This window comes from Tinamus guttatus, unplaced genomic scaffold (genome assembly GCF_059628265.1).
Source record: "Tinamus guttatus ecotype Peru unplaced genomic scaffold, ASM5962826v1 Tinamus_guttatus_pri_ptg000209l, whole genome shotgun sequence".
Taxonomy (NCBI): domain Eukaryota; kingdom Metazoa; phylum Chordata; class Aves; order Tinamiformes; family Tinamidae; genus Tinamus; species Tinamus guttatus.
The window spans coordinates 417,982-433,757 of NW_028288743.1; the positions used below are offsets into that span (position 1 = coordinate 417,982).

The 15,776-nt window shown below is 36.9% G+C and overlaps 1 protein-coding gene across 1 annotated transcript in view; it reads right to left on the reverse strand.

Annotated features, from left to right (window-relative positions):
* The window catches only part of PLXDC2 (plexin domain containing 2), a 239,149-nt gene that overhangs the window by 16,307 nt on the left and 207,066 nt on the right, over window positions 1–15,776 (reverse strand). The window contains exons 10-12 of the mRNA XM_088524326.1: window positions 9,373–9,433; window positions 6,556–6,706; window positions 4,811–4,849 (exon numbers count right to left, since the gene is read on the reverse strand). Of these exons, the coding sequence (XP_088380452.1) occupies window positions 4,811–4,849; window positions 6,556–6,706; window positions 9,373–9,433 (251 nt within the window). The remainder of the gene's footprint in view (window positions 1–4,810; window positions 4,850–6,555; window positions 6,707–9,372; window positions 9,434–15,776) is intronic.

Consider the following 15,776-nt stretch of genomic DNA (forward strand, 5'->3'; position numbering starts at 1 on the left):
TCCTTAAGGTTGGAAGGGGCCTTTAGAGGTCATCTAGTCCAACCTTCTGCACACTTAGGGTCACCTAGAGCACGTGGCACAGGGCTGCGTCCAAGCGGGTTTTCAAGATCTCCAGAGAAGGAGACTCCACAACCTCTCTGGGCAGCCTGTTCCAGTGCTCTGTCACCCTCACTGTTAAGAAATTTTTCCTTAAGTTCCTGTGGAACTTTTGGTGTTTCAGTTTGTGGCCCTTTCCTCTAGTTCTATTGCTGGCTACCACTGAAAAGAGGCCAGCACTATCCTCCTCACTGCCTCCCTTGAGGTACTTATAGACACTGATTAGATCCCCTCTTAGACTTCTCTTTTTCAGCTCTCTCAGTCTCTCCTCATAGGGCAGATATTCCAGGCCCCTGATCATCCTTGCAGCCCTGCGCTGGACTCTCTCCAGCAACTCCACATCCCTCTTGTACTGGGGGGCCCAGAACTGGACACAATACTCCAGATGTGGCCTCACTAGGGCTGAGTAGAGGGGGAGGATTCCCTTGACCTGCTGGAGACGCTCTTCTGAGAGTAACATCAAGCACTGGCCATTGCAAAGCTCATTATCACTACATGCTCTTTGGCCTGGCAATGCAGCAGGTGCTGCTGCTAACTCCAATAGGGGAAAACACTGTAAGCATTTTAATTCAGTCAACCCACTGACTACTCTTAACTCTATTGAACACTAACACACAACTGTCAGACCAAGCAGGCTGTTCCTTTCTAAAGCTGTTTTGACTTGCAGGATGCTGTGCCTGCAACCACTGGATTGAGTCTTGCAGAACAGGTGGTTAAAAAGACAGGAGATCACAGGAGCTTTGTATGCCCTAGCTGTTGCATTGCCACAATCTGTGACAGCAATGGCAAGTGGTAAGAGCAAACATTAAGTTTACTTAAGCATTATCTTAAAACTTTATTGAGTATATTACATTTTGATGTTCATTTAGATTTACATGTACTCTCCAGTACCAACTGGAGTACCAGCTCTTTGAGCTGGTATAAAGTCCTCAAATTGTACTGGTTTAATGATTACTTAAATGTATGCCTTCCTAGTCAAATCATGACAACTCAAAGTGGATACATTTCTATCATTTTATACTGCTTAGAGAAGAAAAGGCAAAATAAACTAAACTGCTATGAGACATTCCTAAATGTAAGTCAAATTGTCTACACACATTTATTCTGGTTTAGCTAAACTGCTTTAATATCATGTTTCTTTAGTCTAATGTAAAGGTCTAATATGGTATAAAAAATACCCTTTGGTATTATAGCGAGAAAGTGATATTTACTCTGTGGGGGTGAATCCCAGTGGTACTAGTTAAGAAAATCTAGTTATATGATTGACTCTTTGCAGCTTGTATTGCTTATTTTTACATATTCTGTGATGATAGTTCTAATAAGTTGATAACAACAAAACTGGTGTGCAATGGACATGCAAGAAGTTCTGGAAAAATCAGAAGTTTCCTGGTCTAAGGAACACCTACTACAATTCAGAGCACCATAAAACAGATGGAAACAAATACAGTATATCAATGGTTAGATTTCCTGAAAATAAAGATTATTAATCTATTTTTTTTTCCTCTAGATTGGATGAGTTCAGCACTTTTTCTCTGGCTAAGAATTTAAACTAGAGCTTCTTGACAGAAGTAAGATTTTAAAACGTGCATCTCATACTTTCTGACACACAGCACTGCATGTCAAAGACTTTTATTCTTAAAAAATATTGAGGTATGTAAACCTCCTCCCTCCTCCATAACACTTGAAAAAACACAGGTAGTTTTTTCCCCCCAAAAATGTTACAGTAGCAATGCAAGTTAATTACCACCCTGCTAAAAAATCTTGAGCTGGATCATAGTTCAAAAAGTAATTATTTTCAGTAAGAATAATAATCCATGGTCTTGGTAGATCACTGTACCATGCAAAAGTGCTTATTCATTATCTGTTGATAGGAATGTAATTAACTGCTGTCTCCACTGCATAGGGTATTTCGAATTTGCATGTTCTGGAACCACGATATAATGTCAGAAATGTGCTTCTAGATCATTTAGAAACTGAAGCCAAGAGAATGAGAGGTAGCAATGGTTTCTCTGATATTTACTGTACAATGCACACAGTTTTCCTTGGAGTTAAAAAGCTGAAGGATTGAGAGTATTTTAAAGCTATCAAATCATCACAATAACAGTCTAAAAAGGTCAAGTGAAATGTCTAGATGTCCTGGCCAAACACCTAAATCATCCACCAAGGAATTCTCAGCATGAAAATATTGCATTGCTGTAGCCAATTGACCACAGCTTTTATGAAAATTTAGGATTCTAAATCTGTTAGTCGGCTATGCATTGTGTCAGAAGAAAGAAAGGAAAAAAAAGGGGGGAAAAACAGCAACTACAGATACAAGCAAACTTGAAACTTGTTAAAATGTTAATGTTAAAACATGCCCCCCAAAACTGTGGTTTAATTACAGCAATAAGTTGCAAGTGATTTTTTTTCATATAATTAAAAGGCAAAACAAGTTTGACCTGAACATGCAATTTAATTCAAAGGTACTTACTGTTTGTAACATTTGGTTTTGAAAGCTCCAGCCAGATGCAAGATGCTAAATTTACGTAGATTTTTTTGTTGTTGTTGTACTTAACCAGATATTGACTGCTATCATCCAAGCTATATGCCATCATCGATCCAATATAGCTTTGATTGCCATTATAGAAAGTTCCCTTTCATTAGAGTTTTAAAGAATCTAGTGCGAGAATGTAAGGACCCTGTATTCGTGACCTGAAATAATCTACTCTTTATAAAAAGGCTGACAAATCACAGAGATTCAAAGAACACGCCTGCGGCTGCAGAGGTTTTATCTGAGCCTAATCTAAGGGTCACTGGAAAATTCAATGCATAATTGAAGATTCATCAAAAAGAACTTTCCAGATTAAAAGCTACATTTACTGTGTGAATGAGAAATCCTGGTGTGTAGCTTTATTCTGCATTGTTTGACACCTATTTCTTTCTTTCTTCCTTTTTTTTCTTTTTCATTTCAAGAATAAAAGAAACAGCTCAAGTAAAGTGAATAATCACATCAGTTGTTGGTTTCTCCTCCTAAAATAGAGCAGCTTTCTGGGTGAAAATGGACTTTTTATATTTAATGTAAGTGATGATTCAAACCCTGCTATCTGACTCCAACAACAGGCCTCTGCCGTTCCTCACTTGCTCAAGTATTCAATATACTGTTTCCTTTCCAGATCTTAAGACAAGGAGTAGACAAGTGGAAGTAAAGTTACTTCACATATCTCCAAAACTGGGAGAGACTTGGAGTTTATTTTCTAGAATCCATCTTTTGAGTTATTTTTGACATAACAGCATATTATCCTGAGCTGTCCATGAGATGCTCAAGGCACAGCGAGCTGCTTGGCCCCATGCTAGTTATTTGTCACAGGGGGGTGGCTAGCAAGGCAGGGTGCAGGTATAGCTCAGCTGTGAATGTGCTTTTTGTACAGAAAAAATGGGGAATGTAAGAGTAAAGTGCTGACTGATTTACCATATTATTCATCTTTAAGATCATGGAAGCACATTTCACAACAAAACGAAAAGTAATTCAATTTCAGGAAGAATCAGAAAAAGATAGATTCAAGGGACTTTCTATAGGAAAGACAACTAAAAGTGCAGCCCTCATTTTATAGAGGACCTTATTCTGAGAGATAATTTAGGTGTCAAACCCATTTCCAACATTGGCAACAAACGGACAATTCCACACAAGGGAAAGTACTCCACGTGTCCAGTTATGGTGTCACTAGTGGCAATAAAATGACAGAGGAGAGGACAGTAAAGAGATGGCAAATGCTCCCTGTGGAGTGATCAAATCTTTAATTTGAGAGAAAGGGAAAATAATGCCTCTTGGGGACTAATGCAGCTGAAAAAAAAAAAAAAAAGACAAGAAAAACAGAACAAAATGGTAAGTGGCTTCTTGACATGACATTTTTTGAAGTCTTAGACAGCTGTCTGCCAGGGCTATGAAGGCATTAACAGCTCCAATGCCTGACCAGTCTCACCTGGCCCCCTGCCCATGGATCTGGAGACTCCATTAAGTCCAGACCCAAGCCTTGTCTATGCTGTGAACCCGTATGTCTGACAGTCTTTCTCTTGTCTCCTGGATGTACCTTGTACCTCTGTACTACTCTTACGTCTGCCCCTAGCTTCTTTTGCTCCTCAGTGGAATCCATGGATGGATCCTGGACCCAGGTAGTCACCCTTCCCTGTGTGGGGAGTGCCGGGGGGTGCAGTTACCAGCACCCAACTCTGCTCACTGCCCTGTCAGTGGGGACACTGTCTCCACTGCGGTCATCTTCAGCTCCCATCTCCCACTGACCTACATAGAAGAATGCGCATGGAGAAACACAGGATCTCTGCTAATGTTGAGGTGCAGATACAAAACACCTAAGTGTATTAATAAAGAGACACTAATTCACTATTATGAATGAACTTTTAATACAATGTTATTATTTAATCTGTCTTCATATAGTTTAAAAATGCCTTTAATATATCCAGTTTTGGAAATTCTCTGATATTTTAATGTCAGATAAATTAAATTTACTATATTTTACTAAGGAGTTATAGAAAGCTGTAAACATTTAATTTACTAAGCAGTTGCTAAGCATGTTTGCCCTTGTGCTCTTCTACAGAGATGTGGAAAACCGAGTCTGGTAAAAGCTATTTTTTCAGACTCATTTAGATTAATGAAGTTCAGTGGAATTTAATTTCACAACTACTCATATTATTTACACACACACAAAAACTTGTCTCTTACCTCCATTATCTTTCAGGTGGAGCGCTATCTTGGTATCATCTGTAGAGGAAATTCAAAGTTAGTGAAGTGGAAAAACACATTTTTCTAGCATATGAGTCTTCTTAGGAATGGCTTTCTAATATCCAACAAATGCCTCAATTGAAAAATGAATTAGTACTGATCTCAGTGAGAATTAGGTTGCAATGTTCTTTCTTACACTAAGGCCTTACTTTCTTATAACTAATAAAACATATATGAGAGTGCCAGGGGATTCAACATAGTGGTAAAGATATTATAGTGTGTTTTATAGCATTTTAAAATTATAGATTTTTAGATATTCATATGTTGCTTGAGAATTCTAACATATTAAAGACATGCTGTAACATATTGTATGAGCCAGCATATGAAATTTCCCCATCCAATTATTTAGTTTCTCTTCTAAGAAATATGTAAAAGTCTATCAGTTTTAAATCTCTTCTTATTTCCATATTTCTCTTTTTGCTTGTGAGCTGTGTTGAACTAAATGCTGAAGCAGTATTAGCAGATGTGCCTATGGGAACAATGGTGCAAATTCAGTTCAAATCCTGTGCTGACAGCTTCTAAACTTTTCTTGTTGCAAAGCCTCCCAGTTCTTATCAGTAGATTTCCACCCTGTAATGCGTTTAGCTCCAAATTTCCTGTCAGAAGCCACTTAATAATTCTGGTGATACTGCAAAGCTGGATCAGAAAAAAAATGCTGGATAGCTTCCTATGTATTAAAATACTATTCCAAAAGAAATCTACATCCCTCCATTCTATCCTAAAGATGCTATTTGATTAATTTGAGTCAGCTTTTCTACCCAGCATGACTTTCCCCAGAAGCAGGAGAGTAGACCACCTCATTCGCAGAATGGCAGGATTTAAGTAGGCAGCCTAACAAGGATGAGAACTGACACACCATCACTTATCCAGTTAATTTGGTTCAGAAGTCTAGAGAAAGGTCTTCAGAACAGTGAGCATTACATGAAAAGACCAGTGTCAACTGATTGAAAAAAAAGTAAACAGGAAAAATTCAAAACAAGTCTTTAATTTGGGCTATTTCTAATTTTCACCTTGCCAAATACAAGAACCAAAAGGGATCTAAAAAGTGTTATAACTGTGATGGGAGTTTCTTCACTAACTTTAATAGGACTCTTTTTCTCTATCTACTATTTCAACATGTTTCAGATTATGGCCTGGTAGTTAAAAGCAAGTGAGCCACTTTCCTGTGGCTCTATCCTTTCCTCCAGTGCTCCTTGCCTTCATGCAACTTCACACCTTTGTGGAGAAGCCCATGGTTTGGGGCTTAGCCGTAGTGGGTCCATGTAGTGGTTGGCATAGTGTTCATATTTGAGGGACTTTTTCCCTATGTGCTGGAAGTATCAAGCACAGTATAGCTCACTTTTGGGTTCTGGAATGATTCCATTAGGAGGCAGCAATGGAAGCAGTCTCTTCAGACCAGACTCAGCTCAGATGCCTAAGATACCACAGGTAGGTAGCATAGAATAAGACAGCTGTTTAGAGATGGATTTGTGCCACTGCTCAAACAAAAACAAGGTTTAATGCTCCTTGTTCTCCAAGCCACTGTTTAAAAATAACCTCATACATCACCACTGGTATTCCCTGCTCTTTCCACTGTCCCACAGCAAAGATGTTAACATGAAAACATAGTTAAAGGATACCTTTTCTTTTTTGACTTGTATATAAGCATTTTTGTATTATTGACTACAGCAGTCTGTGTAATTCACCTTCTGTAGGCAGGCTAGTTGGCAGGTGGGAAGTAGTGGATCCTCTGGTGGTAGTTAAAACTCTGAATCTTGTGGTGGTTGGCTGGCTGGTGGTGGAGTAAGGAGGTGTTTCTATTTCCTCAATATTCTTTTCACAAACCTTATCTTTTGACTGTTAAGAAACAATGAAAACAAAGAAGAGAAAATTAATTTTCAGTGGAGACTGTCACTGAATGAAGAATTTAAGCACGAACAAGCTGTCAGGATAAAAGGAATGAAAACAGAATCTCTAAATGAAAGACTTGAAGAGTTTTTTTCTTTTCTTTCTCCTTTTAAGTGAAATGTTTTACACAGCATTCAACAACATATATTTTTCATTTAGCTACAAACCTTACAATGCTTAATTGTTAATGAATGATTGAACTTCCAAATCCCTGAATCTCAAACATATTATTTCCCCCAATTAGATTTTAACATCCAAGATTATCAACCTATTATCAGTATTCTGTTTTGAATGCTTAATGTGTCATAGTGTGGTTGCCACAAAATGTGTTAAAGTAAGAAACATGGGAACTGAATCATGGTTATTCATAGTGAATATTGAGTAATTAATTTTAGGATTTAACTAAGCTTTGCATGCATTTATCACAGAAGAATATGCACAAATGTATGAAATACGTGCATGTCTTCAAGTTCCTATAAAGTTCATATACTCACGGTCTACAAAAAACTATTAACTATATGTAACTATTATTTCTAATATAAATATATATATACATTATATACAGGTATAATATAATATATAGCATAAATAATAAACACCATCTTTCAATAATTTAAGTTTTATGTTCACGGGGAAATTTTCATACCTGTATCTCTAGTCTTTTTCTTTTTAACAAGTTCTGGACATTTTAAAATATTCTGCAGATGTAATGAACATTTTTATTTGGGGATCATACAATTAATATATATATATATATATATATATAAAATCAAATAAAGCAAATAGCAGCAAATATGGGAACTGCCTATAATTCCTGCCCTCCCAATCCATTTTAATGAGAAGTGGAATATCACAGAATCTGTTTATTGAGAATTTCCTGTCAAAGTGTGTTATCTTGCTTTTAATGTATAGTTAATTTTATGCTCCTTTGTTTTATTGGAAACAATATATTACATTAAAAATGTATCAGTAGTGGCAATCTAATTATTCTGTAGATTTGCTCACGCTTAACTTGAAAGACATTAATTTCATCGAGACAATTTACTCAAAATTTATCTCAAAATCTATATTGCAATGAAGGAAAGTTTATTGTGAGAATCATCATTGTTCATTTCCTTGAATGAATACATCTAAAATTAACCTCTGTGTACTAATTATTGATAGCTGAGCTCCAGTAGTAAGTTCAGGAGGATGCTAAGCAAGCTGTTGTGCCTACTCCAGACAGTGTAAATGCTAGACTGTGAACAGCAATCAGGAAGTCTGGAACAACAAGGAAAAGCCAGAATGGGAAGCTACAATCCTGCAGAGAACTGTTTGGGGGTAACTTCATCTACAGGCACAACAGAGTCCTAGCTACTTATAATCTGGATTAGATCAAAACAAAGGTTGTACCCTGTGCAAATATTACTGATAACTTCTGTCATCTTGCAAAGGTTGCCCTCCATGCACAGTAAATCTTTTAAGAAATTCCATTGCCAAATCAGCAGTATGTAAACTACAAAACTAAAGCGTCAAGCCTGTGTAATAAGGCAGGATGTCGGTGCAGTTATTTTGCAATTACGCTTACATGAAAAAAATTCTTCCAGAAGATTGGACTTGTATCATTACTTCCCTTTATTTTTCCTGAGCTTAAAAAAAGAATGAGCTTTTCTAACTACACTTTTGTGACTAAATTTTGCCCTTAGTTTCACCTGGCATTACATTTCAGAAAGGCTATGTTGCTGGAACTAATGGCAGAATTTGGCCTTGTCAGCCAAGATAGAAAAGACACCGCTTTTTATGGCCATCAGGAGATTAAAAGTCTCATAAATTAATTTTTTCCTACCACAACAATCCCCTAATGAAAAAACAGAACAAAACAAAACAAACAAAAAAACCCAGCAACCCCCTCCCAACAATTTCTAAAAGGAGAACACGGGGACAGAATTGGCATTTAGATATTTATAAACGTAACTTGCAAATGAACTGGCCCAGAGTATCCTAAATACTTCCTTTACAGGAAGCCTGTAATCCCTGATTGACCATCCATCACTAGCATCGTTGGAACCTCCCGCTTTCTCTTGCTGCCTCTCTATAAAAGGAGGCCTGAGTGCCTTGTATTAAAAACAAAACTAAACAAAACAAAATAAAACCACCCAAACACTCTACTAATTAACGTATAATTTTTTTTCTATACCAAATGATTTGGCCAAACTTCATAACCAAAGCACAAGGCATGTAATGCTTGTTTTTCTCTTGAGACTGCTCTGGCAGCAGATTTTCTGGGTAGAAGAATATCACACATTCTTCCCTTCTGGCAAGAGTCATAGATCTAAGAGAAAAACATTGCAAGGGCATTGTTTTGGGGAAGGCTTCCTGGTACTTCTCTTATTTATTTAAAGTACTTTCTCAAAGATAAGATTTTTACTTTGTGTCCATTTTATTTCTTCAAATAGAGAGGAAAACTGCTCAGGCTATTTTTCTTTAATATAGCTTACCAATACTATCAACACTAAATAACAAATATAGCATATCTATGGCCTTGAAACCCTGCTTCATAATCTAAAAATCCAAACCATCAAAAATATATAAATGCCTTCTGGTAACTAGTCTGATAACATAAACTACTCACATACCTCTTCAGGGCAGCCACTGTCTACCCAGTCTTGCCGGTGACGATCAAATCCACTGGAACATCTTTAAAAAAAGAAATAGATAGAAGTTGTCCAGACGGAAATAGGAGAAAATAAGAACAAGGAAGGATGGGAGAGGGAGAAAGAGATAATAAGTATCTGTCATAATTTATTTTAGAATCTGTATGATTTATGTTGTTTTCTCACTTTACTGTCTTTTAGTAAGACTAATTGAGAAAGAAAGGTCACTGCTATGGTTAGCTCTATTTAAGCAGTAATTTTTGGTTTTTGTTTTTGAAAGAGGCTAGGACATGCCAAGTGCCACAGCACTTCCATCAAGTTAGGGAAACCATCCACTATGGAAGAATGGAAGAGTGGAATTATTTTTATAGCAGCATGTAAGTCAATGTAAGATCTTATGAGGGATCACAAACTCTTCTGTAAAAATATTTTGAGCAGAACCTAGATCTTTCTTTGATAAGATTTTTGAGAAAATGTCAATTCTTTTATAACCTATTAGCCATTTTTGCACTGATTAACACTGATCATTCCACAATCTGCAGTGTTACTTAAAAAAAAAAACGCACAAACCTAACAGATGTCACTTTGCATCATCTGGCTTCCAAAATCCTATCATAGGGAAGAAGATAAATCCCCAAAATGAAAATGTATCCCAATGAACTACAGAAGTCTCCTTCCCAACATGCAGGAATCAGGGCCACAATGAGGAGCTTTTTCCTCATTCTCACTGAATGGTGAATGAACAAGTGCTCTGCTGAGGTATCGACGCTGCTGCCCCAAACTTTGCAGGTTTCTGTCTCAACAGAAGTTAGAATAAAGGGGAACGTTGAAAGCAGAGAGAAGCAGTGACATTCCAGCTACCAGCAGAACACAAAATATGGAAGTGTCAATTCCCATCATTCTCTGAAGTTTGAGGAACTTCATCAGTAATTCCTACAGCCACCTCGAAGGACAATTACTATAATTTTCAGATGTACTGAAAACTCCCAAATTGATTACGTTTAAGTGATATCTCAGACTGAAATATAATGGGTTTGTGATGTACTTGGTACATCTGAAAATCAAACTCCAGGTTTAAAAATGGTATCAAACCACTCGATATGTTTTTAAAGAACAGAAACAATTACTGCCATTAGAGATCCATGTTAACATAGGCCGAATAGTACCTAGATCTATCAGTGATTAATGGTCTTTCATATTAGACTATATATTGTATCTAAATATTGTATCTGGTGTCAAACTTAAAGTCTCCAAAGATTAAATGATCAAAAACTTATCTCAGAGGCACACATTCACAGCTATTTTCACAGTCTTTTTACAAAAATGCTGAAAGATAGTGGCAAGTAGTTGTTGATTTTTTCCCAGGAGTTAACAAAATATGAAAAGATCCCTGCCACATGGAAGATTTGGAAAAGCTATCATGAACATGGGAAACGCTCTTCAGATGACTTGGCTCTAAGAGTCTAAGAACACCTAAAACTTTGGACACTGTTTTACATTTTATGTCCGTTCAATGGTGAGTCCAAACAGTATTATTGGAAAAGTTTATCAGGAACTGGTTATGTCTGTCTCCAAGCAAACCTGTTTGAGGCATATGGCAATGAAAAGTCAGCCGTAGAGGATACCATCATTGCTGGATTGTTGAGCTAGAATTCTGGAAACTCTCATTCCAATGCACTACCCAAGCTACTGATTGCGTTTTAACACTTTCATTTAGTAGCATGATGATAATTTCTGGTAGTTGCTAAAACATTGGAGTGCATTTGATTAGCTATGCCATTTATGCCATCTGTCAGCATGGCCATTTTATAACAACTTCATTTTCAAGTGATGACCCAAATTGGCTCCTAGCAAAGCAATAACAAAGATGTTCTAGGAAAAGAGAAAGGGGAAATTTCTGAAAAGAAAGGAATTCCAGGATTTCTGTGGAACTCAGGAATACTAGTTCAGGGCTCAAAAGGAGAATTAAAGCATTTGTATAACAATGAGCTTCTGACATGACTAGTACAGCTAAGTCTGGGTCACAGAAAAAGATGTCAAAATCCTTTCAGAGAACGGCGGGTAGCTAAAAATGCAACAGAATATCGAGAGATCTGCCAGATGATATTTACCTCTATCTGGCAGACAATATTCAAATGACAAAAAGTGCCCATTAAGTGCATGAGTCAAACCTCTATACTTTTTCTCTTTTAAGAGAGCTCACTGACAATTAACAACATTAATTGTTATTAAGAAGTCAGATTCATCAAGACTTGATCTGTAAAAGCTAAGAACATAATGGAAAATGACTGGCAAGAAAAAGGAAAAAATCTCGATGGAAAAATCTTTTCACCAAGTTGAACACAAATAAAACTATTATTATAGTTAACATGAACAACTTGTGTCCCTGATAACAACCTTTCCCTACTTTTTTTTCCTCCACAGGATATTTGTTACAGCATATGAACAATGTATTGATGGTAACTGAAGGGCATTCCAGAGATTTCAAATGATTTCATAAATACCAGGTAAAGTTATCTACTCAACATGGTTGGAATATTTATTGACTCCTCTAATTGAAATGTTGACCTGGAAAATTAAATAGAACACCGAACAGACTCAACCCTCTCCTGCTGTTAGTTACTCAGGAGGGCTCATCACATCAGGAACGTGTAACCATGCTTTTTAAAATTGCCTGTCTGTTTGAATTTCTGAAAGAAGACATAAGGTATCTTAGAGTGGAATTTCTTCCTGAGTGAGGAAGATAGGAAGTAAAAATAAAACCACAGGAAGCCTTGGTCCCAGTACCTGTCCAGCTGAAGAAACATAATCAGAAAATGATATCCCAGACAGGAAGAGATCAAGCACTATCCCTGTGCTTGAGGCTTTGCCTCCCTTTCCTTTGGAACACGCTCCAATTTGATTCCTTCGTCCTCTGAATATCACTTTCTTGAGTCTGTACTGCCTGTATTTTCCTGTCTGTTATTTTCTGCTTTCCCTTCCCACAAACGCTCAGCTTCATCACAGCTCGAAGTGTTTATGCAGTGCCTCTGTCAGTGACTGTTGTATGAGTTTGTAAACTACTTGAAAGGCGTTTTTGCTTATCTTCTAACGCAACAGACTTATGCATATATTTAAATACAAGTATAAATGTTTATCCTATACTTAAAAATCCTGCTTAATTAAACTGTATTTCTGAATAGCTGGAAGAGGATTTGGCCCTACTTTCTTTTTCTATAGTCTCTTGATTAGCTAAAATGACTTGTTCAATTAGAGGATTTAAAACAGATAGTATTGCAAGCAGACTGTACTATTTTAATGTTTCTAAAAATTTAAATATAATTATTGAGCCATAGTTAATACTTGATGCATCAGATCTGTGTCTGCAGTACTGAATACCTTAATCATCTTGTTGCATACCACTCAAAATTTGCCACATACAGGTGATGATAAAGACTATCACAGAGATTAATGGCATAAATCCCAGGTAATTGCAGGTAATCTGCAAGCTGACAATAGTTCCACAATTTTATAAGACAGAAAGAATGATGGAAAAATACAGGTCCATACTATGCAAAGTACTTCTTCAATATCTTATAATGAAGAAAGGAAAGATGCTAAAAAAAGCGCTGTTATTCTACAGTGAAAGAGACTGAACGTGGGCTAAACTATTTCTTACTCTGATGCAACATGTGAATTGGAAATAAGAAATAAGGACTCCCACAGGGAATTCTTACACCTGGAACAGTCTAAGAATAAAAATGGGATAGAATAGGCAAATTTTATTTTCAATTCAACTAGAAAGAACCTCAGCTAAAGCGAGACTTGGCAGAGTTCTGATTAAAGAAGAATGGAAGGATATTTTCTACAAAATCTTAACGTCAGTTACAACAACAAAGGAAACCCATTGAAAAACAGATAAAGAAGCTTTTGCTAAAGGCCCTGCTTTGAATAATTACATGGAAAAAGGAGAGTAAGAGGAGCCCAGAGACAAATTTTGGAGATTATGGTACCAGAATTTACAACAGAATCAGCAGAAAATAATAACAACTCATTGTGTGTTCTCTGGAAAGAAACTACTCTGAAATTAGTCTCTCAGATTACATTCTTCACTGACTTTTGCATTTTGTGCATTTATAACTGTGCAAAGTAGCTGTAAACTGCTAATAGCAACAAAAGTTAGCAGTGAATTCTGATCTACTGACATTGCATATCTGTATTGCCCACGCAAACAGTTATCCAGGATCAAAGAAAGGAGGAATCTCTCTCTGAAGCACTACTGCATGTATTTTACATTGGGGCTGATTCTGAATAGCAGAATTAATCTCCCTTTCTCACCTTTACCTGATCATCCAAACAGTTTTCTATCTTAGATTATTCAACATTATCTCACTAATTTCTAAGGTGTGTACTACAAAGATAATCTTACACTTTTCCCCAGCAAAGAAATAAAGAAGTGGATAGAAAAAAAGTAAGCAGCTGGCTGTACTGAAAAATCTACTTTATATCCTTTAAACTGACATCCTCAGAAGTACAGCTGGCCTCACAAACCCATTGTTTTGTCTCATATCTTTGAAATAAAAATGTGAAGGTCACCTTTACAGAAGATATTTCCTTTTTCAGTATAGACATGAGGAAACTGAGCATAAGAAAGATTAAGTGATTTGGCTGAGATAACCAAACTCTGTACCAGAATTTAGAGTTAAGCTCAGATCTGCTGTAAACCCAACTAGTATAAATTAATCCACAGCTCCTGTGCATCCCATAATACTCACAGATAGGAGCTGAGAAGATCTTAAAGTAACTTCAAGTTTTATGCGGCATGCATGAAGGCACAGATCTCATTCATATATTGGCCAATCTCCAGGTTTTTTTTTTTCTTCATATACTTCTGCTGGGATTTTGTTCCTTTATAAAACCCAGTGATAACATCAGCAAGCAGTACAGACCTCACGACAAGATGAAGGCAGCCTGCTGCCTAGAAATACTAGGAAATTGAGATTTTCATATTTCTGTTATGCATGAACTTGTGGCAATCAAGCAATTCTTTACACTGCTATCGCAGTATCTCGGGGCATGAGCACTAGAGCTGCCAGAAGATGTTTTGCTATGGTCAGGCTGGGTTACTGCACCTTTTATATCTCATCCCCAATTTTAAAAGAAGACAAAAGGAGTAGGAGGTACGACAGAAAAGTGAGGCACCATGTGGTAAACTGACTACAAAAGCCAATATTTAATATGTTCATACGAAATGCCAACCAAAAAGGAGAGATTCTGTGTAAAGAATGCACAGTTTGGAAACTGCATATTCCTACTACTGCATTTGTGGGGAACATGGAAGAATTAGGGTCACAAAAAACATCTAGTTGAAAAGTCTCGATTAATTATTCAGCTGATAATTAAAGAAAGTAAAGGTGCTGAATCATTTCATAACTGGTTATGCTCAAAAGAACTTAAAGTTCAGAAAGGTTTCTCAAATTAGCATTCTATTCACTTCTCAAGTTTTCTCCAAAAGTGGGTCTGCTGAAGACAACATTTAAAAAGAACAGTCTGCAAAACAGATTACTAAAGAATTAGAGAACAGTTGGGGCTCATCAGTTTCCTCATTAATTATATATATTAATATTCCTAATATGATAATGCAGATATTGGAAGAGTTAGTAGGGACGAGTTAAGGTAGGGAACTAGAGACACAATTGTGTAGGACAAAGCCTCTGTGTATAGGAAGAATAGTGAGATAACTACTTATTTTCCTGAAATTGGGATGACTTCCCAAGGGAAATGTTACAGAGGCCCCACAATTTTTGGCAATTGTAAGGAACAACTTTATAGGCTATAGGGAATTAGCAGACAATGCTGACAAATTAAGCAGCTTGCCTTAGCAGTTCTTCATCTCAAATTTTTGAAATTTTATGAGGAGAGAGAGTTTTAATGCTTGCCTAATTCAAAAATTCTGGCAGAACTATATAGCAGTAGGTGTACAGGAATACATATAACTTAAAATACTGCACTTAGGAAAAGAGCCTTTTCATTTCTGGCTTTTACTTAAAATAGATCAGCATGACTTCAATGATGCTGAAGTTATTTTGAGCAGCACAACTACAACAGGTTAATGTGTCTGGAAAGAAGCTAAAACTATTGTGGTACTTCTGGCTATTTCTCTGCTAGTAAAATAAACATGCCCAGGACTGTTCCTTGGCACTGAGGATTACCGGCACGGAATGGCCTGTGCCTAAATATGCAAACTTTTTCAACCTTGAGAAGGAAACTGCACGAAAACTGCCAAATGGGAATAATCCCTGCAACAGTCTAACTCCTGCACCACGGCTGGGAACTGTTCTTGACAGTGCTCCTGGGCACGAATTGAAATCATATCAGGGAACACTGTAACAATTGAATGGCATATA